The sequence below is a fragment of the Carassius gibelio genome, chromosome B20 (genome assembly GCF_023724105.1).
Source record: "Carassius gibelio isolate Cgi1373 ecotype wild population from Czech Republic chromosome B20, carGib1.2-hapl.c, whole genome shotgun sequence".
In the NCBI taxonomy this organism is placed as follows: domain Eukaryota; kingdom Metazoa; phylum Chordata; class Actinopteri; order Cypriniformes; family Cyprinidae; genus Carassius; species Carassius gibelio.
Genome location: NC_068415.1, coordinates 12896881 through 12919852, shown reverse-complemented (window position 1 = coordinate 12919852; position 22972 = coordinate 12896881). Strand labels below are relative to the sequence as shown.

Genomic DNA, 22972 nt, shown 5'->3' with positions numbered 1-22972 from the left:
GACTGCAGTGTCATTAAGATGTTTAAATGTGACATGAAATAGTGCTCTAGTTTCACTGGCTCCACCAGACCCTTCAAACTACTGTGCATCATGGCCAGTGTGTGTGTGTGTGTGTGTGTGTGTGTGTGTGTGTGTGTGTGTGTGTGTGTGTCTGTGGATGAACTGCTTTTCATTCAATGTCTGTGTGTGCGTGCACACATGCGCACTTCTAAAAAAATAAATAAATAAATAAATTGTATGATATTATACAAAGATCAAAAAACTAAAACAAACAAACAGACAGCCAGAGCAGGGTGACTGATTACATGACATGTAATCTGGATTATGTAATCAGATTCCAAAAAGTACTTGTAATTACAGTATTAAGATTTTATAATGCTCACAATCAGATAACGGTTACTTTAAGGATTACGTGATTACATATTATTTACACAATGGCAATGAATTATTTAAATTCTTTATTATTTATTCTGCCTAATTCTTCTTTTAAATTTTCCTCTCTAAAAATCCCGCTGTGTGTCATACCATTAAGAATAAACCATGTTCACAAATTCTGAAATTACAATATACAAACCAAGCTTCTGAATTAAGTGGAAAACACCCCTTATGCAATTAGACCATGTATGAAACAAACAGCTGTTCTCTAAGGAAGTTAATATTTCAATAAGAAGGGTTTAATTAATTGATGTCACATTTTTATAATTGAATCATAAGCTTTTTATCAATTTAAACACTGCAGTTCCTACTGCAGTTTTTGATTTAAATTTTTTTAAAATATATATCATGCTACATTTAAATGGTAAACAAAAAAAAGTAATTTCAAAAGTAGTCAGAATAGATTACCTAAAATAAGTAACCTGATTACGTAACTAACTACATGTTTCATTATGTAATCTGTAATTTGTAAGTAATCTACTCATCTGAATAGATCAATAGATAGAGAGAATTACATGAATAAATGGATCGAGAGACAGACAGACAAACGTCTAGAGAGATAAGACAGATAGATGGATAAACAGATAGAACTACAAGGACAAATTGATAGAGAGAACAGAAACAGCTAGGAAGGCAAATGAATAGAGAGATACCCATACAGACACAGACAGATAGATGGAATCAGAATGACAGAGAGAAAGCTATACAAATAATATAGATGGACAGACAGACAGACAGATGTGCAGAAGTAAGTGTGTGTGCATGGATTGAACGTGGAGGTTCAGGGGTCTGCATGGAGCTCAGAGTGGGTCCAGTTTCTCCCTGGGTAGGGCCATATTTGTTATTTCTATTATTTAAGACATATGTAAAAGGCAAGAGACAAACAGTGGTGCACCTGTGAAATGTGGCCCCAGGGAAACGCATGGCTCTTCAACTATTTCCTGGCCCTAAGGGAGGGGCAAAGCAGAACCAGATGAGGAGGTGACTGGATCGGCCAGGTCAGATGGGGTTGGATAAGGACATACGTGTATGAATGCGTGTTTGTGTGCATGCACACATAGTAAGGCTGTCGTGTTCACTTCCCAAGCATCTCTACGAGGACTATTGAACTCAGACGTGCAACAAACTCCTAACAATCTACATGCATGCACAAAAGTGACGAAAGATGATGGGGTCCTGAAAGCATCATTTAAAACATGTCAGTTAAGAGTGTGAGATGCTCCATTAGATACAGCGGGTGAGAAGGTAAGAAAACTCATTAAGTCACTTATCACCTCCTTACATACACACACGGGCACTCAAAGGATGGCCAGTTAGCCTGTGATCACCGAAGAGATGCTTTTGAATTCTCGAGGCGGGCACACTGACAGACATACAGCAGAGAAATGATATTACCCACATGTCTAAATACATTTGCGCACAAACACATTTACACACACGAACGCAAATACACACACAGCATGCCGAGGCTCCACAAGTCTCCCTCCTCCTACATGACACTGTGGTTTGATGACCGTCAGATTTCGGGATAAATAGCTAACATGGTCACGTATTGCTATGGAAACTCTATTCTTTGCTAAAGCCAGCGGCTGTCATCACAAAGATTACCACAGCTGACTGATGACCCAACAGCAGACTGTGTAAATGTGGACAGCACATACACACTCTCAAAGGAGAAAGCTGAGCTCTCCTGTTTCGTGAGTGTGGGCTGATCGACAGGAGCTACTACAGGAATTATTACATACTACATTTATTCACCAGATTATACAAATGACACACCTGCACACAGCTCTGGGTAACACACACACGTTGTTTTGGTATTTCTTTTGTCATCATATCATATCATATCATATCATATATCATATGCCATTGCTGCATTTAATTTGATTAATAAAACACAGTAATAATATGTAATATTCTGAAATATTTTTACAATTTAGAACAACCTTTTTTACTATTTTCATATATGTTCAAATGTAATTTATTGATGTGACGACAGCTGAATATTCAGCAGCTATTATAGTCTTCAGTGTCACATGATCCCACAGACATTCTAATATGTTGATTTGGTGCCAATTTCAATTTTGAAAAACAGTTGTGCTGCCTAATTATTTTTGTGGAGCCTTGATGCAGTTTTTTTCAAGATAATATGATACTAATCAAGATACTACTACAAGATACTTCAAGATACTATATTAGAAAGTTCAAAGGAACAGGATTTATTTGAAAAAGAAAAAAATTGCAACATCATATGCCTTTACTGTACCTTTTAAACAATTTAATGCATCCTTTCAGACTTAAAATAATATTATTAGTAGTATTATATATATATTTTTTTTTAAACTTGCGGACAAAACTTTTGAATGGTAGACTATATAACACATTGTTTATAAAGAAAAAAGTATTCATAAATACTACTTTATAAACTAATTACATATACTATTTAAAAAGTAGTATGTAGTATATGCTTCATATACGCAGTAAGCAGTGCACTTATTCTCCTTTCTCAATAGAAGACAGGTCATCAGCTCAGCACACACACACACAAACACACACACTATGTTCCTTCAGTGTTTCTGAAATGATGCGTTACAGTGGTACACTGTTCTCTGCATACAGATGCCATTTGGCAAACGGTCTCTTTCTCTTGACCACAGACACACACAGGATCTCTCTTCTGTGTCACTTCTTCCCCAGTCTTTTTAAAGCATAACTCAGAAAGAGTGACTTAGAGTGTGTGTGTGTCCATGTGACATATGCTGCCCTAACAACCGTTGTTTTTACTGGCAAACCCCAACATTACAAAAGAAAAGTGCCTGTGTGCGCTAATAATTTTCCACCTAATAATGTACTGCATAAATGGTCTTTCCTGCTTATTAATAATACATGACAGATATAAAAAAAGCGTGTGCGCACGTGTGACTCTGGATAAATAAATCATAAAACAGGTGTGACAGATAGAGAAACATCTGTCAACTTTACTGGACAGAACCGAAGACAGAAGCATAAAAAAGAGAGAGAGAGAGAGACAGAGAGCAAATATGAATTATTTATGAGTGGAATAACGTGACAGATGTGGGATCTTTTCATTTCCAGTAAGTAAATGCAACTCACAAACACACACATTTACACACCAGAACTTTGCATCACTTCAAACGGTGCGGTCTGGACTTCCTCTCACGCTCTAATGGACAAACAAGGTCTGTCTTGAGTCTCGAGTCTGAAGTCTCACACACAAACACACACTCACACCTGCACTGCTGTGGCACTCGATTTCTTTAAACATGTTTCAAGTCACTTTTTTTTCATTATAATGTAGAATTAATTCCCTTGACAATGATACAGGAACACATTATGAAAATGACTGTCATCGGCGCTAACCAAAACCCCAAGAACAAATATGAAGTAATTATTTTAAAACTCATGTAGACTTAACAGATGGCATGCCAAACCATTGTCTTTCTTTTCATCCAATGAAGGTCAATGGGGTCAAAACATGAGCATTAGACCCCACTAACTTTCATTGTGCAGGCAAAAAACAAAATGTCTTCTTTTCTGTTCCATAGAAGAGCAAGGGTTTGAAAACAACGACAGAATTCAAGTTTTGGTTCAAACAGTCCTTTAACTGTAGTCACAGCAGTGTGTATTATTACAATCTGCCGTTAGAGCCCAACTGTAGTACTCTGTTTAACAGCGAACACAAAGCAAACACACAGAAACTTTAACACAGCTTTTTTGTGAGGATTAACGTTGCGGTAATGTTGTGTTACGGTTCTACCCGGCCGTGTGGAAAACTGGTGTGCTAACTTTGAGGAAAGTGGGAAAATGTGGGCTGTTGCAAACCATGGTACACAGTCATGAATGGCCTAACACACACGCACACACACACACAACCCTCGTTACTTTCTGTGGTGAGTCAACAGAGGGTTAGATTTACTTATTTGGTCTCAATGTTGCAAAAGACAAAAACTCGGGTGCTTAATATAGAAGCTGTCAGGGGAAATATGTGACTCTGCTGAATGATGGAGTGTGAATAAATATGCATGTGTGTGTGTGTGTGTACGTGTGTGAGTGTCTCCACTGTAATGACAGACTTCGGCTGCTGACTACGCAAGAGAAGAATGAAATGGACAGAAAATGGAGCGACATAGGAGGTCTGTAACTCAGTGAGAAAAGACAAGGTGAGAGGTGACGGAGGGGTCAGCCAGGTCTGGGTTGGAGATCGTGTGGGTGTGACTCCACACTAAGAGAAAACAGACGTTAGCTGAGGGAGCCTGATATTACATATACAGCATTATGGACGTGGCGAGTCTTCATATCTATTCCAGAGAATGAGCAGACTGCAGCCCATTCGACTGGATACGTCCCTGGAGCCATTAAATCCAAAGGAAACTGTGCGTGTGTGCAAAAGTAGAAAGAGAGATGCAAGGTTTGTTTCAAAACCTAGTGAGCTGTCTCTCTGCCCACCGCCTACGTAGGCAGCGTTCTAACTGTAATGGAACCTCAGAAATGACCGATTTGGAACGCTCTACATAGGCAGAAGGGCAGTACACAAATAGCACTCTGCACAGGACACGGTAATTAAGAGTATGACGTTAGCATGTTGCTAAACTAATTATGAAGTAGATAAGCTTAATGATAAACAACTAAAACAAATAATGCATTTTAAATTTCACTTACATTTGACAATTTTATTGTATAGAATTCTGGGGTCACTAAGATAGAAAAGATTTTTTTTATTTTACTTTTTTTATTTCAAATAAATGTTATTCTGTTACATTTTCTATTCAAATAATCCTAAAAAATAACGCATTACGGTTTCCAGAAACATATTAAGCACTAATCCAAACAACTCCAGTCCATCTATTGACATACTGAAAAGAAACTGTTTTTAACCGTGCATGTGAAATGTTTCTTTAGAAGGAAAATCTGCATATTAGAATGATTTCTGAAGCATCACGTGACACTGAAAGACTGGAGTTATGGCTGCTGAAAATTCAGCTTTGCCAACACAGGAATAAATAACATTTTAAAATAAACTCAAATGTATTTTTGATCAAATAAAATGCAGCCTTGGTGAACATAAAAGACAAAAAAAAAAACAATTTAATATTAAAAATTACTTTAATATTTCCATTTATGTTTTAACTGAACTTTGTCACATTGCATTCTGAGATTACTGATATTCTAATGTGAAGAATCAGTCAAGATGTCAATGACAACATCTTGACAATATTCTAATGTCAAGAATCAATGTTTTTCACGTTAATATTTATGGGGAAAAAAGTATTAAAGTAAAAGTATTTTATTAAAATAAATCATATATCAGAATTTTGAAATACTAACAATTACACAGAGTATTTTTCATGGCCTCGTTCTCATGATATAATAGCCATCCCTGTTGATTCCTGCCCTTAAATGCCTCAGAATTAAAACAAAAATCAGTGTTTTAGGATGAATCACGTTTAAGAAACCAACCATTTGTAACAGGCTTCGAGTTGGGAACATGCCTAAGATGTCTTCAAATACTGCTTCTGTAGTCAGCTCACTAGGTTTTGGAACAAAGCCACTAAAAAGATAAAAACACCCTGACAGACTGAATGTATATGAGCAACAGAAAGCTTCTTAACTCGCTGAGACTGAATTGGCATGTTCATTTTCTGCACTGCGCTGCCAAAACACAGGCATGATAACAGAACAATGTGATAAAATTCATCTCTTTCATCCACTTTCTAAGATTCTCCTCCACTCAATAATTCTTTTCCTCCCTTTCTTATCTCCCCTCGCCCTCTCCCTCTCTCCCTCATATCTTCAGCTCTGTGAGAGGCTGAAAGTTGAGGATTCTGGTTACAGAGGGCATGTGAAGAGACGGGAGAAAAAAAGGGAGAGAACGAAATGAGAGCATCTGCTTTCATCCTCAACACAGCGGGGAAGAGCTCAGCCATGTCAATCACACAGACAGCCAGCTGCCACACACACACACACACACACACGTCTTACAGTGGAATAAACCCACATTCATCATCACAAAGCCATGTCTCACACACATCGAGGAGTCTAATAGTTGCTCACAGACACGTATGACCTTGTCTCAGCACAGAGAGCTTTACACAAGTTCAGGAATGCCCCGTGTTAAATGCTCTGCTAAATCAACCTTAAAATCAGCCCTTTCCCTAGATCACCTTACATCTTGTGTATGTGTGTACGTGTATCTGTGTGTTAGCAGGTTTTAAAGATTGTAGTTCTCCATGAAAATAGGGATTCAACGCGCACACACACACACACACACACACACACACAGGCATACTCATACTTGCATTTGTGGTTTACGGGGACTCTCCATAGGTGCAGTGTTTTTATACTGTACAAACTGTATTTTATATCGCCATTCGTTTCATAAAACACTGTTTTGAATGTTTTTTAAGCCTTTTGTTTTACAGGGACAGAGGAAGTTTCCGCATAAACCATGTTTACATTGTAGTACGCATGTCATTATACACATTTGTGTCTTCATAAACCATATATACCAGTACACACACACACACACACACACACACACACACCAACATTAAGGTGGTCTCAGCTTGCAGCTGTGTTTATTTATTCTACTGGATGCTGGCCACTGGAGTTTAAGGCCCCCAACTCCTACCCCCACCCAAAAAAAAGAACCCACACACACACAAAACCAGCCACTTCATACCAAACACCCCTCAAGAGCACCAAATCCCACCAACCGCCTATCACAAAACATACCCGACTCACACAGACATTAGAGCATTTACTACTGGACTTTGGCTTTACTAAGAAAACAAATATATAGTAATTATTATTATTATTATTATTTTTAAATGATAATAAATCATATAAAAAAAGTATTACTAATTATATATTTTCAACATTATTACAGTACAACTGTTGCTGATATGTTTCTTTTAACTACACTTTCAGTCAGTCTATTTTGAGTCAGACATTATAACTTTTTATAATAACCGATCAATCGGTCAACAAGCAAGTCATTAGCTAAGATTGATTCAGTCAGTAAGCAAACTCAATTCAATCAAGATTTAGACCGAGGATAATGGAATTAAACATTTTTTATGACTTATGTATATATATATATATATATAGATAGATAGATAGATAGATAGATAGATAGATAGATAGATAGATAGATAGATAGATAGATAGATAGATAGATAGATAGACACACATTTATTTATTTATATATTATGCATCTATTTCTAAAAAAGGCTGCATTTATTTAAATAAAACATAATATCATAAAAAATATTATAATATATTACAATGTATTACTATGATGCAAAAGTTGATTAATTAATAAGAGGCAGTTCAAAACAACAGCATTTTTTTTTAAATAGAAATGTAGTAATATTATTAAATTTGCAAGTATGATGCATGTGTGTGTTTGTGTGGCCCAGGAAAACCTTTACATTGTGAGGACCAAATGTTAAAATTTTTGGGTCCTAATAATGAGAATAATGGATTTGAAATCACACTAAATTATTATTATTTTTTCTTTTTTAATGTAAAAATGTATAATGATTTTGTTAGGTTTATGGGAAGGTTTAGGTGACAGAATTTAGTTTGTACAAATATTTTTATGGAAAGTCCCCATAACACATTAAAACCCAAAGACTGTGTGTGTGTGTGTGTGTGTGTGTGTGTGTGTGTGTGTGTGTGTGTGTGTGTGTGTGTGTGCTACAACACGAGAAACTCCTATTGGTCAAAAAGTTCCAGCTGGTTTCCCAGTCTCCTATGAAAACAATCTTATTGGAAAATCCGATGCAGTCTTCACACAGAGCATTACGGCCATGAAATAAGAGTCTCTCGCAGTGACGGGTCACTGCAGGTACAGTTGGTCACAGAGCTAATGAGTGATATGATTGGCCGTCAGGTTCTCATAAAGACCAGCATGATTAATCTCCAAGCTCTCGTTAGTACGCGATTGGTCGGTGGTGCGGATGGATGCATGAGGTGAGAACGAGGACAAAAATCATTTTGTTGCTGGAGAAACAAAGCGATCTGAGGTGAAATCATCTAAAACATAACAAAAACATCACCAACCTCTAAGACCCCGTTGAGAGTTTCGCGCTATCAGCTCAGCCTGTGTGTTTTCACAGGAATCTTTGAACTTCACTTCATTTGCGCCCTGATTTTATGTATGTTTTTAGTGGAGGCCTGAAGTCTGAATTTCATAAAACTATAAAGCTTCAAGCTTCAAACAGCTTATTAAGTCATACAAACAGTGAACCAATTAAATCTGTGCGCGGGTTCAAGAGTTTACACAAACATACAGTGTTGATCTCCCACTGCTTCGACCACATGGAGTCCTATCTGTGCGCTTCTAAATAAAAAGCACAGACATGCACAGAAAAAAAGATCTCACATAAACTACCGTTCAAAAGTTTGAGCTGTTATTAATGTTTATGATAAAAGTCTTTTATGCTTAGCAAAGCTGCATTTATTTGATAAAAAATACAGAATAAAGAGTAATACTCTGAAATATTATTACAATTTAAATGAGCTGTCCTCTTAATTTAATGTATATTAAAAAATATATATATATATTATATATATATATATATATATATATATATATATATATATATATATATATATATATATATATATATATATATATAATTTATTCCTGTGAATAGAATTTTTAGCAACCATTAGTCTTCAGTGTCATGATCCTTTAGAAAGCATGAAAATATTATTATTTGGAGCGTAATTATTTATTTTGATAAAAACAGCTGTGCTACTAAATTTTTTTTTTTTTCAGGATCAAGTTCAAAAGAACATGAAACATGAAAACAATTTAAATGTCTTCAACTGTAACTTTGGTCGATTTAATGCATTACTGCTAAATAGTACTGCATAGACGAGTTCAAATGCTATACAAGTTCAAAACAATAATAGTGACTGATGGCACTTGACTTGTTAAAAAACACATCTACATGGTGTACTGCAACAAACTCACTCTTTCAAACATGACTCTCACTAAAGATTTCACAAAGACTGGAATAGCGTGAGGAGGAATCGTGGAGTTGAGGCCTTCAAGAGGTGCAGGACGGAAATCAACAGTGCGAACAAAAGATGACTGACACACTGTCTGTATGGAAAAATCTAAACCTATGGATCAGACAGAGGATTTTTACATTTTTGTACTTTGCCTGAAGGTAAAATACACGGCGTAGAATCCATGGACTGTTTCTATAGCTAACCGCGCTGATCTACTCCATCTCCACACACACGCACAACTCTCACAAATATACACACGCTCACAGCTTTGGTCCCATTTCCCGAAATCTGCCCCAGTCCTGAGCCACATAAACCTGGCTGCATGATTCAGCCGCCTGGAATACCAGCGTTCCCACAGGAAACCTGGAGCAGCTCACACATGCATGCACACACACACAAACCTAAACCACTCTGGCAAAAATCTAAAGGAACACAGGTCTCTCTAATCCAGGATAAACACGACAGCACGGCTGTGCACTCAGAGGGTAATTACAAGCAAATTGAAAAGAAAGTGCAAGGTCAAAATACACATATTACATATGGCAGACCAAACTGAATATATAGTTATAAATAGTTCTCGTAATAGTTGTAAGTGAGAACATAGAATTTTACACTCAGTCAAACTGATGAACAAACTTGTTTCTAGATTTCATTTAAACAGTATACATGATTTTATCAAATTTTGTAAGATATATACAAAATTCCTTGACAGCTGTGCAAATCAAAGTCTCCAAAACTCTCAGAGCTTACATTTTGAAATGTATTTGAAAGACGACACTTTGGCTCACAAAAAAAAACAAAAAAAAAACGTAAGAGTAAACCCTGTAATATTTATAATTGTGAACTATTATTACAACTTAAAATAACTGGTTTTGAATTCAATATATATATTTTAAATGTAATTTATTCCTGCCATGGCAAAGCTGAACCTTCTGTGTTACATGATCCTTCAGAAACCATGATAATATGATTGAGAAACATTTATTTTCATAATCTAATACCAATTAAAGGGTTACTCCACCCCAAAATGAAAAAAAAAAAAATTAAAAAAAAAAATTAAATCACTTACCCCCATGTCATTCCCCCATGATATTTTGGATGAAAACCTGGAGGCTTGAGACTGTCCTATAGACTGGCAAGTAAATAAGTGTCAAAGTATGAAAAGTTGTCATCAGAATACTCCATCTGCCATCAGACGTGCAATCTGGGTTATATGTTGTGACGGGAACACGTTTTGTAATCGAAGAAATGTATGCCCTTCAGTGTCCTCCGCACCACAAGGATGTGCTGTTTCTATGTGTATTTACCTTTGATTTGAAATAAAACAGCGCATCCTTGTGGCGCGGAGGACACAGAAGAGTATACGCAGCACTGTGATATGGAGTGACACAGAGGAGACAGTTGACAAAGGAATTATCGAATAAAGTTGTCATTTTTGTTTTCTTCGCTTACAAGAAGTGGCAGATGGAGTATTCTGACGATGACTTTTCAAACCTTTTATGGACCTTGACACTTGAAGTTTTTTACTTGACACTCCAGGTTTTCATCCAAAATATCTTAAATTGTGTTCTGAAGACGAACTAAGCTTTTATGGGTTTGGAACGACATGGGGGTAAATGATTAACAACAACATTTTCATTTTAGGGTAGAGTACCCCTTTAAGTTGCTTTGGGATCCTTGTTGGGCTTGATTTAATAGGTAAAACTAATTTTAGATGGCAACAGCATAAACAGACAGCAATAGCAAAAGTATAGTTGCAAACAGCAACTCCACTAAAGGAGAAATAATAATTTGTCAATAGGATGCTGATGATTTCATGCACTGTTGCTCTCATTCTGGGAATTCAGTTTATCAGGAACTTTGGGATCTTCATCATAGCCAGCTGGCTGACATGTTGACATGTTTATGGAGCAACAACATGTGACCAATGGATCCCTTTCTTAAAGAAAAAAATAGTAACAGAAGACACCAAAATTGATGTTCACTTTGTATCTGTCATTACCACAAACAGAAATGCTTGCAAAAACTAATAACTAAGAACCCAGACACACCATTAAACAGGAATGCACATTGCATCAACAGTAACAAAAAAATAAACAGAGAACAAGAAAGTAATTATGCAATCCAGCAGCCCAGATGCAATGAATTCTCACACGCAACTATGCTTTTTAAAGTAGGGCAAGTAAAAAAAAAAAAAAAAAAAAAAAACCTACCTCATATTTCAAATAATTTTGTTGTTGCAATGCAACTAATAGAAAGCATTAGCACAATTTTTCCTACAATATAGATAATTTTATGGAGATTTCATGGTTCATCAGATTTTACATAATCAATACTAATTATAATATAAATTAATAAAAACAATAATTAAATGTATATAATAATATATATAATGTACATGTAATAAATAAATATATATATATATATATATATATATATATATATATATATATATATATTTTTTTTTTTTTTTTTAGTTCAAACGTATACTCAAAGAGTATGCTGATTATCAATATTATTAAGTTAAAATAACTGTTTAAAGTGATTCTAAACCAGCATTGGTGTAGATGTTTCAGAGTTCTGAAAGTGTCCTAACATTTTTAAAACAAAATACAGGGCTGAAATATCAATGTAGTGTTCACTCTCATAGAGACAGTGGGGCAATGGGTTGGTACAACATGTACTATGGAAGAAAACATTTTGTGTGTATACAGTATGTACGTCCTCAACAGAATTGAACCAAATGTGTGAGTGTGTTCCAGTACCTCCACATAATCTTTGGCATGGCCCCAGTCTCTCTTGGAGTCCAGATTGCCCAGACTGAAGCACTGCAACTGCCCAAGATGGATCTTTGCCACAGAGCGACTGATCTTCCTAGTTACAAAATTTGAACCTGGAAAAACATGTACACACAGATTTGAAAAAATTAGTATGAAGCATTAATTCTGCCTTGCCATTCTTTTTCACTCTTATTTTTTTTTCATTCTTTATTCTTTTCTTGTACCTGTCCATTTCATTCATTTTTGACCCCCCACACCCCCCCCCCTACACGTCAGTGCAAATTTGCGTTTTGGCCAAAGCGAATTGAGAACTATGGCTGTTAATCTGCCCTTTCACGCACACACACACACTAACAGTCACACACAGGGATAAAAATCAGACTCTTGTCTAGTCACTGGACCACCCCAGAGAATCTGTAAGCCCGTCCAAAGTCCTACTGAGCTGCCAGACACACACACGCACACACACACATGCTTCATCTGTGGGAAACCTTGGCCGCTCTCATGTCCTGCTGGGTTGTGCTATAGCTTGAATCAGACAGAGGTGGGAGTTCTAGACGAAAACCTCCACTGCCTATAATATCAGGCCCGGGTCAGAGCAGGAACACACTTTAAGTGTATAAGTGAACGACCACTATTACGCTCTTGACTTGGGCTGAGGCCTACATGGGTGTGTGATTTTGGCCATAAATGCTGTCTAGAGAGAATCAGCAATGCCGGGAAGATCATGCCCTATAATTGCAAAACAAAAGTCAACTACAAGACTGGGGCGGTCTTAAACCCTTCCTAAACTTTTTTCTGCTTGCCCAGTAAGGCTAGATTTCTACTTGCTCTGCGCCCGTGAATTTATAATGTTATGTTTACATATATAACTGTAAATATGTGAGAAATTCCTGTAAGGTTTAATATTTAGTTCCCATAGCTTAAACAGTTAATGGTCACGTGTTTGATTCCCAAAGAATACATGAACTGATGACATGTCTATAACTCACTTTGAATAAAACTGTCTGCCAAATGTATAAATGTAAATTTATTTGAAAATTATTGAAACACATTTTTAAGCATTCTTGCTCAAACAGCCAAACCATGGCTAAAACACACACATTTCCCAAAGTTCGATTCCCAGGAAATGCATGAACTTATATACTTTAAATACAGCGCAAGTCACTTCATTAAAAAAACCACTTGCCAAATGCATAAAGGTACATTTCTTTAATTATTTAAAAGCATTCAAACAGTAGACAATAATCCCAATCGACGCAAAGGTCATTGGTTTGGTTCTCAGGGAAAGCTTTAACTAAAAAAAAAAAAATACATACATACACAATGCGGTATAATGTAGTGCTGGATCATCCAAAAGCTTGACATTAAAGTGTACATAATTTTTTTTAAATAATAATAATAATTATTATAAACATTTTCACCATTTTAAATCAAATGTTAACTAAAAACAGCAATAAAGTTTTTACTAGTAAGCAGAATCCGCAATGAAATGTCATAGAAAACCATATGTTTATGTTTTCCAGGCAAAAAAATATATTGTACTGTACATGAAAAAAAGATATGCTGTAGCACTGATCCAAAACAGTGTCCCTAGGCCCGCAGTGGGTCACCTTAATTGCTGAGCCCTGATCTGCAGTGTAACCTGAAATGAAATGTAAAAAATAAAAAAATAAAACTTCATAAGTGGACAGGCTCTTTCCACTTACAGGGTGTCCGTCATGGGCCCCCCGTGCGCAGGCTTGCTGCTATCACAAAGGGCTCTTTCTAATCCGAACTAAACGCAGCTCATGACCAGGTGCGTGAGCTTGGCACGAGAAGAACGGTTTAAAATACCACACTGTAAACAGCCGGGTCAATCCGTCGTCACAGACAAACCACAGGGGGGGGGACCCGAGGATCTGATTTCTGTTCACTCTTTTGAAAAAAAGAGGGGGAAAAGGTAAATCGACGCCGATTGACCAAACCGTGGTCCACAATAATGGGGCGGCTATGCGTCTGTGCGCAAGTGTGTTTAAAAGTCCAAGACAGGCCATTTCCGCACACCGGCTCCTGTTTCCAGTCGGAGTGTAATTAGGCCGTCTCTTAGCACACGGTGGGAAGCCGTGACGAGGAGCAGAGTCGCAGGGAGTCGACCGCAGCTCGCTCTCATCAAGTCTAAAACAACCCAGTTTAGGGCACGTTTAGACCATGATTATGCGGACGGGATCGCGGCAGACCTGCAGGTGTGCGTGTTGGCAGCGGAAGGTGCCCGGGCACTGTCAATGCACATTTTAAGAGTAATGAGCGAGGGTAACGTTGAGTACCTAGGCGAAATTTCTAATGGATGGAAAGACGCCCTGCCAAACCAGGTGGAAATAAAGTGCAGTCAAGATGTCTGGTCTATCAGTCACTGACACTCAGATATTTCCAGCATGTGAAAAAACGACTGTCAGTATAAGGCCCTATTCCTGTTTCTTGACACATGTCTGAACACACATTCATGCAGATGTACACGCAACCATCGGCTTGCCACGTTCATTTAAATGAATGACAAACACACAGCAGCACCCTGCTCTCTTTCAGAACCGGCAAAGCTGCAATGTCAAACCAGAAATAACAGTTAGCATGCTCAATAATATGGTTGGCCCGCTGACCCGGAGGCTGTTATGAGTTTCATACCAGCTGACTAAACTGTCACTTGTCCTATTGTGTCAGTGCTATAGCTTACGAGTTTTTTAATATAGTTACATGCAGAAAACTATAACCATATAACTTCCAGATACTATTCGAAATTTTCTTTGAAAAGAAATTACATGAAATGAAAAAAATATAGAAATAAAAATGTATTGGTGAAAAAAATATTTGCATGATAATATTAATATGAAATTAACATTTAGAAAGTTCAAAAATTACGAACGTAAAATATTTTATGACTTTCTTAAAAGGGACATATCATGAAAATCAGACTTTTAAGTGCTATAACAGGTGCACCTACCCACCCAGAAAACGTGAAATCGCGACATCAGTGTACCAGTTCTAACACCAAAACAAAAGTTCAAGCAAAGCATGCTAACTGTTCTGTCTTTGGCTGCACTGATGAGCACAGCCTCAGTGGATTTATTCATTTATTTACTGTATATTACACTGCTGTAGTATTGTCAAAAGTACAGTATGAACGAATCATTCATATGAATCGGGAATATCAAGTTGTCTGGTCGAGGGAATCGTTCATTTCAGGTTTACCCGCATGCACATCTTCCTATAGGTTCTTAACAGGAAACAGAACTAGTAGTAGTAGCCTTGGTTGTATTATAGTTGTTTTTCTGATTCAAAATATGTTCAATGTCGCGTAAGTAGATGTGTTGGTGAATTTGGCTATTAACATTCAAGATTAATTATATTCTGTTGAAATGAACTAAATGAACGAAATTACATTTTGATGAAAGAGATTTAAATGACCGGGTCCATAAAATGATCCAAACTTTCCATCACTTCTTCTGTGCTTTGGTGAAGAGCGTGAAGCAATGATCATTGAACCCAATCAGAGTCAAATCTGTTGAGCGTGTGAACGCTGGCCAATCAGTGCTGTTTAAGAAAACACTTAACGTCGCTCAAATGTTAGCGGGAAATGGACGTTTTTGCTGCTGGCACAGAGATTCTAATATAAACATGCAATTTCTTTTTAAGTTCAATAAGACATGAAAGAGAACTTAGTTTAGCACTCACATGCCGCGTGACAGCCGCTTTCTGCACGTGTGCACTCATGAAACCGTTTATTTGAAGTTTCAACTAACATGGTTTAAAACAAATGATTTCAGAAAGATAGATATGATCATCAAAACCAAACAGATGTTTTTTTTAGCAGAGTATCTGAGGTATGAGAAGTACAGCCCTATACTGGAAGAGGAGTGGGGGGTGGGGCAGCAGCTCATTTGCATTTAAAGAGACATGCATGAAAACAGTGCGTTTCTGCTTCCACTCAAAATGGGCATTTTCAAAATGATATAATAAATGACTCGTGGGGTATTTCCAGCTGAAACTTCACAGACAGAAACTGGGGACACTTGAGACTTCAATAACATATTTTAAAACAGTGGCATAATAGGACTCATTTAATATTTATTAATTATATATCTTCAATATATTATATGATAGTTATTTTATATATTGCATAAATATATTTTTTTCTAATAATAAAAAATAACTGAACCCCACATTCCTGAAAAACCATAGGTAATTATACAAGACAAGAGATCATAAAATAAATATTATATTAATAACATACATTTAAAAACTTAAATCGATTAATTGATAAATAAATGTGACTAATTATGCTGCAAATAATAAAAGGTTTTGCCTTAAAATGTGTTTTTATAAAAATAAAATGTATAAAATAATACAACTAATTATCCAAGAGTCATGTAGAAATCTGAACTACATCACCAGCTAGGCATTTAGAAAAAAAATCCTTATTATCGAGCCCCAAGTAACGAACCATGTAAGCTTTTGGGGGTGTATGTTGAAGTGTGTGTCGGACAGACAGAGAGTGAGAAGCAGAAAGCGACAGAGATACAAGGTGAGGAGTGATGTTTAATTTAAGACATTAAAGGAGCATCTCATTCACTTCCCTTCTTTGTTGCTGTGACAACATGAATACACAAACACAGGTGTGTGAGACGGGTAGACGTGGAGTGAAAGAGCAAAACATCTCACGGCTCATCCAACAGTGTGAATGTGTGTGTGTGTGTGAGTGTGTCTGCGATAGGTGAGAGGTCCATCGACACCTTCATACAGGTGCAGCCCTTCTCACCTGGAGAGGTTTAACTTCTTAAAACGCTCGTCTTTCAACAAGAAAGAGGGATCGTGAGGGAACAAAAAGACGAGAGAAGAGCGAGTAATGGAGGAGCCCTCAGATGTCGTCGGATTGACTGGCATGACCGCTTCTCTCGTCTATAACTACACACTATTATTAGACATAAGAACCTGAATAGGTGTCAAAGTGTAACTGCTTTCACATGCGCACAGACAACAGACGTCTCTGTGGCGGATTTGTAACAGATTATTTTTCTCTTCTCATATTTCGTAAACTCTTTCGAGGTTTGTTTATTGGTGAAAGTGGATACCGGCTGAAATTCCGAAGTGAATTCCAAACCAGATTAACTCATCATTGCCGGCCAGCCCAATGAGGGGAGGCTACCACTGAGATCAGACAGGAAATGAAGTTGGCTTTTTTCACACTATCCCATCCATCTCCCTCCCTGTCTAGCTATCTAACCCTACTCCAGCCCTGTACTCCCTTCTTTCCTCATCTTCCTTCAACGTATACACACACACACTTAGACTGTCTAGTTGGCTATGTTAGTGTCATTGGCTTAAAAAAAAAAAACGCCACTAATGACATCATCTCTCTTCCTGTGCTCTGGAATTGTGTGTTTGTGTGTGGTCGGGGGGGATTTGGCTCAGAACAACACTCTTGTTGTTGAGAAGATGTCATGGCTGCACCCTTTACCAAATGTTGTGTCATGATACTCTCCCGTAAACCAATCACAATGGGTCTGGCCACACATACAACATGTTCCCTGGACTCTTGCATCACTTCCTTTAGTGTAGTGTGTAGAGCTGTTATTGTATGTCTCCTAACCTAGTGGGCCATCTTGACATCTAGATAAGCCTGATTCTGTCTGATTAAGAAATTAAATTAAACTAGATTTAATCACATGGCACTACAAAACTGTCACTCCCATTACAATTACTGAAAATATCTACACTTTAAGTGCTATAATTGGAGTGGAGTGTCACGCCACGAACTTGTAATGTAAACAGTTCTGTCGCGCCAAGACTGCTATCAAGGCACTGACAGAATATTTCACTCCGGAGGTTGCATCTAGTAGCAAATATTTGTAATTTAAGCAAACTATGAAAGCTTCACACCTAAAATTGATGGATGAATACGCTTGTGGATGAGTCTACAAATTAGTTGAAAATTGGTTCTTTAAAATTCATGTTTGCATGTGTAGTGTGCGCTACATTACGATGAATTTTTTTATTCATTACGTTGAAAAGCTTGGGGTCAGTAAGGTTTTATTTTTGAAAGAAATTGATACTTTTATAATGACATTTATATTAAGAACATTTTATTGCTACACATGATTTCTTAAAAAAAAAAAAAAAAAAAAAAAAAAAAAAAAAGTTGCTCTGCATTAAATAAATAATTTATCACAGAATCCTAAAAAAACACTGCAATGATTTCCACACTTCATTTAGCAGTCTATATTTCAACATTAATAATAAGAAATGATTCCTGAGCAGCAAATCAGCATCACGTGACACTGAAGACTGGAGTAATTGCTTCAGCTAACTTTAAAATTACTTTTAAAATATAATAAAAAATAAAAATGCCTGTTCTTTTAAATTGCGATATCATAATATTACTGTATTTTTGATAAAATAAATGCAGCTTTGTTGAAAATAAGAGACTTCTTACAAAAACATAAAATCTTACTGACCCCAAACTTTTGAATGGTAGGGTAGTTGAGATGTTAAAGGGATAGTTTAACGAGAATTACAAATCTTAAAAATACCACACAAGTAAATTATGACAGAATTTAGATTTTTGAGTGAACCTGTAACATACTGGAAGGATTTAAAGATTATAAACGCATTTGTATGCAAGACTAACATTTTTAAACCCCCACTATTCATTACTCTTATTTTGTTATGAAAATTAAAAAGGAGGTTGAGTTGACAGAACTTATGCCCGTTTTGATGAATGAGGTGACAGAAATTATGAGGTCTAACACATAGCAGTGGCTCTTGGTTACTGCACATTTTTCAAAACCAAATGAAAATGAAACCATGTAAGGCGTACTTTTACCAGAAAGTGGCCCCCGAGAAAAGTGATCTCAGTATCTCTGCACTAAAAGAACCAAACAAACCAAAACAGAGAAAAAGTTTGTGGCGTGTTTCTGACCTCTTCTAGGACTCTCATGATTGAACAAGATCCCATTCACAGCAAAGAGGTTATAGGCTTCCCTGAAGTTTACCACGATCCAGTATGCATAGAGTTTAGCAGCACCTGGCGAAAAAAAGATATATATTTTGTGTTTTTATTTATTATTATTATTATTATTATAACAACGTAAAAATATGAAGACACAGCATGTTTTTAGATGTGTGCATGCTGACCATAAGGAGATCGTGGGTAAAACGGTGTGGTCTCCTTCTGGGGAATTTCCTGTACTTTCCCGTAGAGCTCGCTGGTGGAGGCCTGGTAGAAGCGGACGGTGTCAGTTAAACCGCAGGTCTTCACTGCATCCAGCAGCCGTAGGGTCCCCACCCCGTCAACGTCTGCGGTGTACTCAGCCAGGTCAAAGGAGATCTGCCAAACACAAGGCACTTATGCGTAAGACTTAAATGTAAAAGTATACAAGTAAATGGCTAAATGCAATTCGTTCTTATGACATAACTCAATAACATAAGCCAAGAAGTTGCCAACATAAACATAATTTAAGGAAATATGAAAACAAGCAACTGCCTGGTAATAAAACTCAGTGCAAAGCGCTCTAAACTGAGAGAAGGTATCTTTTCTTTGGTTGATATCAAGTGTCTTTGTTTGCATAGAGCTGCATGCTCTGCTGTTACTGGAAAACACAGAGCATCAAACGATCTGTCTTCTAGCTCATGTAAACTGGGTCAAACAGCTAAATCATGTACAGTATATGGATAACAGGGCATGTAATTTGCAAGCCATCTAAAGAACAACAACACAGTATTATCTAACAATGTTAAACTATCTCTAAGGTAGATTGATTTTGCAGTGTAGTACAAACTATTATAAAAACACTTGTTTACATTAAAAATTTACAACACATCATACCTGTACATCATAATTGTCTATATTATATTTAGTTTTTGCTTTTTGTACACTGTCTATTTTGTTTATTTTTTATATTATTTTTTACTATTATCTGTCTTGTCACTGTCATTTGGTTGCACTATGAAGCTTTTGTCACTAAAACAAATTTCTTGTTTATGTGTAAACATACCTCGCAATAAAGCTGATTCTGAAACTGACTATGAACCGAAAATCTGAACTTTTTAGGATTTGGTTAACTGATTCATAAAAAAAGATTTAAAAACACGTAAAAGAACAATTTTTTTTTCATAAATCAGTCACTGTTACTTCTCTCATGAACGCGGGAAAGAGAACAAGAATGGACATCAATATTTTCAGTGAAAGATAATTTTTTTAACCTGCTCCTAATAAATAGTTATCCTACGACTTTAAATTAATTTAGCGCACAGACTCATATGAACTTCTATCACACTTTCATTATGCCTTTGCATACTTCTGAAACCTTTAAATTAATTGTATTTATATGGAAAAAGTTACACTCATCAAAGAGTTACAAAATGTTGTCATACTGTATACAGAGCAAAGGTGAGTAAATAAGTGTTAATATCTGGATGAACTATTCCTTAAACATTGCAAATAGTTTGAGGTGCTGCATCATGCAACTGAATTACTACAGTGTTTTTGAGAAAGAAGGTCCTTGCTCTAATTTAACGAGTTCAGACATACTCAATTCCCAAACACGAGCGAGGCGGGGAATCCCTGACTGAAACCGAGATGTTAAAGATAGGGAGAGAAAGCAAGAAACAGAAAAACAGACAGGAACTGAGCAGGAGAAAGAGAGGGAGAGACAACTCATCTAACCTGTTCCTCAAATTTGACATAACCTACGCTTCTCAGAATCGCACCTACACGTTTTTTCCACCAAGACAAGCCCTCAGCAACAGGCACGATCTGAATTAGTCCTGAAATACCCTAGTGCGCATCTGTAACCACACCTCAGAGAAAAAACAAAAGCGACTGACAGCAGATTATCGTGAGACTGAAACGATATCCAAGTAACTTCGCAACGCAAATTCGCAGCACTTTCGTAATAATCCTTATAATGCAGCTACAGATTGACTTTAGCTGTGTTGCTTGGCTCTCGTCCAGTAGCTATCATTACCGTTGCTGGGATAATTAGCTTGAAGTTTTTTGGACTGTGCAAACATGCACTTAAATATGAGCCAAAACATTCAATCATACCAGTTCGAACTAAGACAGACATGTTTCTGTCAGGTACAAGTAGATTTATGTCTTCAGATTGTGTGGAGAGCTTTCACGGCATCTTGCCATGCCGCAAGCAATTTTCATTTCTTAAGCATTGTTTTCTCCAAACAAACAGCCAGGACGCGGATTACAAATGTCATGAAAATGCCAAAATAGCGCTATTAGAGGAACACCGATACCGTAATTTGCTGTTTCCAGCTGTTACTAGTAGCTGTAGCCATTGCATTGATGCAAGTAAGTGTGCTGCTAACTCCAAATTGCTCCCTCTATGCATCTGCAGGCTAAGAAAAGATTTTGGAAATTATCGGGATTTTATCCGAAGTGAGCAGGAGACTCGTAGAAATTTGTGCTGCAAAAGCAATTTCTTCGTGTTTCCACAGCAACTTGGAGCTGTCAGGGTCAGGATTTATGTCTGACATCGGGAAAATCCCCGTGGCCCGGGGCGACTCGTGCACAAGCGAACACCCGCTCTCTTTCGGCTCTACCTAATAGAGCTGGCCTCCTCTGTCGATACTACTCCTACACTGCTCACGGCTTCAGCACGTCAGGATTGGAATTCATCAGCTAATTAAATCTATGCTTGAGATGACACCAACGTCCCTCGCTCTTCTGCTTGCTCAACCAGACACGCTCACCTCATCATTCACTCCTTCCCTCAAACATAAACACACATGTAAACATGGCAACAGCCTGGATCATTATGGGCTGCGGTTGGGGTTGCCCCAGGCGCAAGTTGTCTGTAGCAATCGCAGAACTCATGCACGCCTGAGTGTGTGAGAGCGGAGGGAGGGGAGAAACCATGACTGCGAATAATTAGGGAATCATTTAGCCTGTTACAGATGTCCTTAAACTGTCTCCATCCTTGTAAAAACAAAGCTCTATTTTTACCACATCTTATGTTTCCAGAAGACAGCATTTCTCAACCTTTTTGGGCCCATGAAGCACCACAGCTCCAACAGTAGGGCTCAGTAACACCCTTTATTAACTGAAAACTAATGTTCTAGTTAAATTTTTTTAAATAAATATTTAATTTTAATGTATTATTAATTAATTAAAATAAAAATGTAATTTAAATGTTTTTTCATTTATTTTTACAAATTATTTATATAAAAAAAAAAAATTATATATGAAAAATGTATTTACTTATTTACTAAGAAAATGGCTATAAACAAACAAAAAAAGAAACAAAACAATAAAAAAACTAAAACACACACACGCAAAACAAAACTTTACAAAACAGAAACAAATCTTTACAAAATAAAATTTTAAAGTTGTTTTTTCTTAGTTGTTTCTTTCTTTTTTAATGTGTGTTTTTTAATTTTTATTTATTTATTATTAAATAATTACATCTGGTGTTGAGTAGCTTCGCCAGCCTGCAAAGTCCAGACCTGAACCCCCTTTGAAAAGCACTGGGATGAATTGGAAGAGCAGGCCAGACCCCATCATTCATCATCAGTGCCTGACCTCACCAATGCTTGGGTTTTATTTAAACATTTAATCTCAAATCTCTTCCATTATATTTTGGAACATGACTTTTGGTTTTGCATCCATTCAAAGAGTGGAGCATCTGTGAGGTCAGACGCTTATGTTGGGTCTGGCTAACAGCAGG

At 36.9% G+C, this 22972-nt stretch overlaps 1 protein-coding gene across 2 annotated transcripts in view; it reads right to left on the bottom strand.

Moving 5' to 3' along the window:
* Positions 1 to 22972, bottom strand: part of LOC127984075 (GDP-mannose 4,6 dehydratase) — a 64884-nt gene that overhangs the window by 23843 nt on the left and 18069 nt on the right. For both annotated transcript variants that reach the window (XM_052586547.1, XM_052586546.1), the window contains 3 exons: positions 19428 to 19620; positions 19213 to 19317; positions 12246 to 12373 (listed from right to left, as the gene is read on the bottom strand). In XM_052586547.1, coding sequence (XP_052442507.1) covers positions 12246 to 12373; positions 19213 to 19317; positions 19428 to 19620 — 426 coding nt within the window. The remainder of the gene's footprint in view (positions 1 to 12245; positions 12374 to 19212; positions 19318 to 19427; positions 19621 to 22972) is intronic.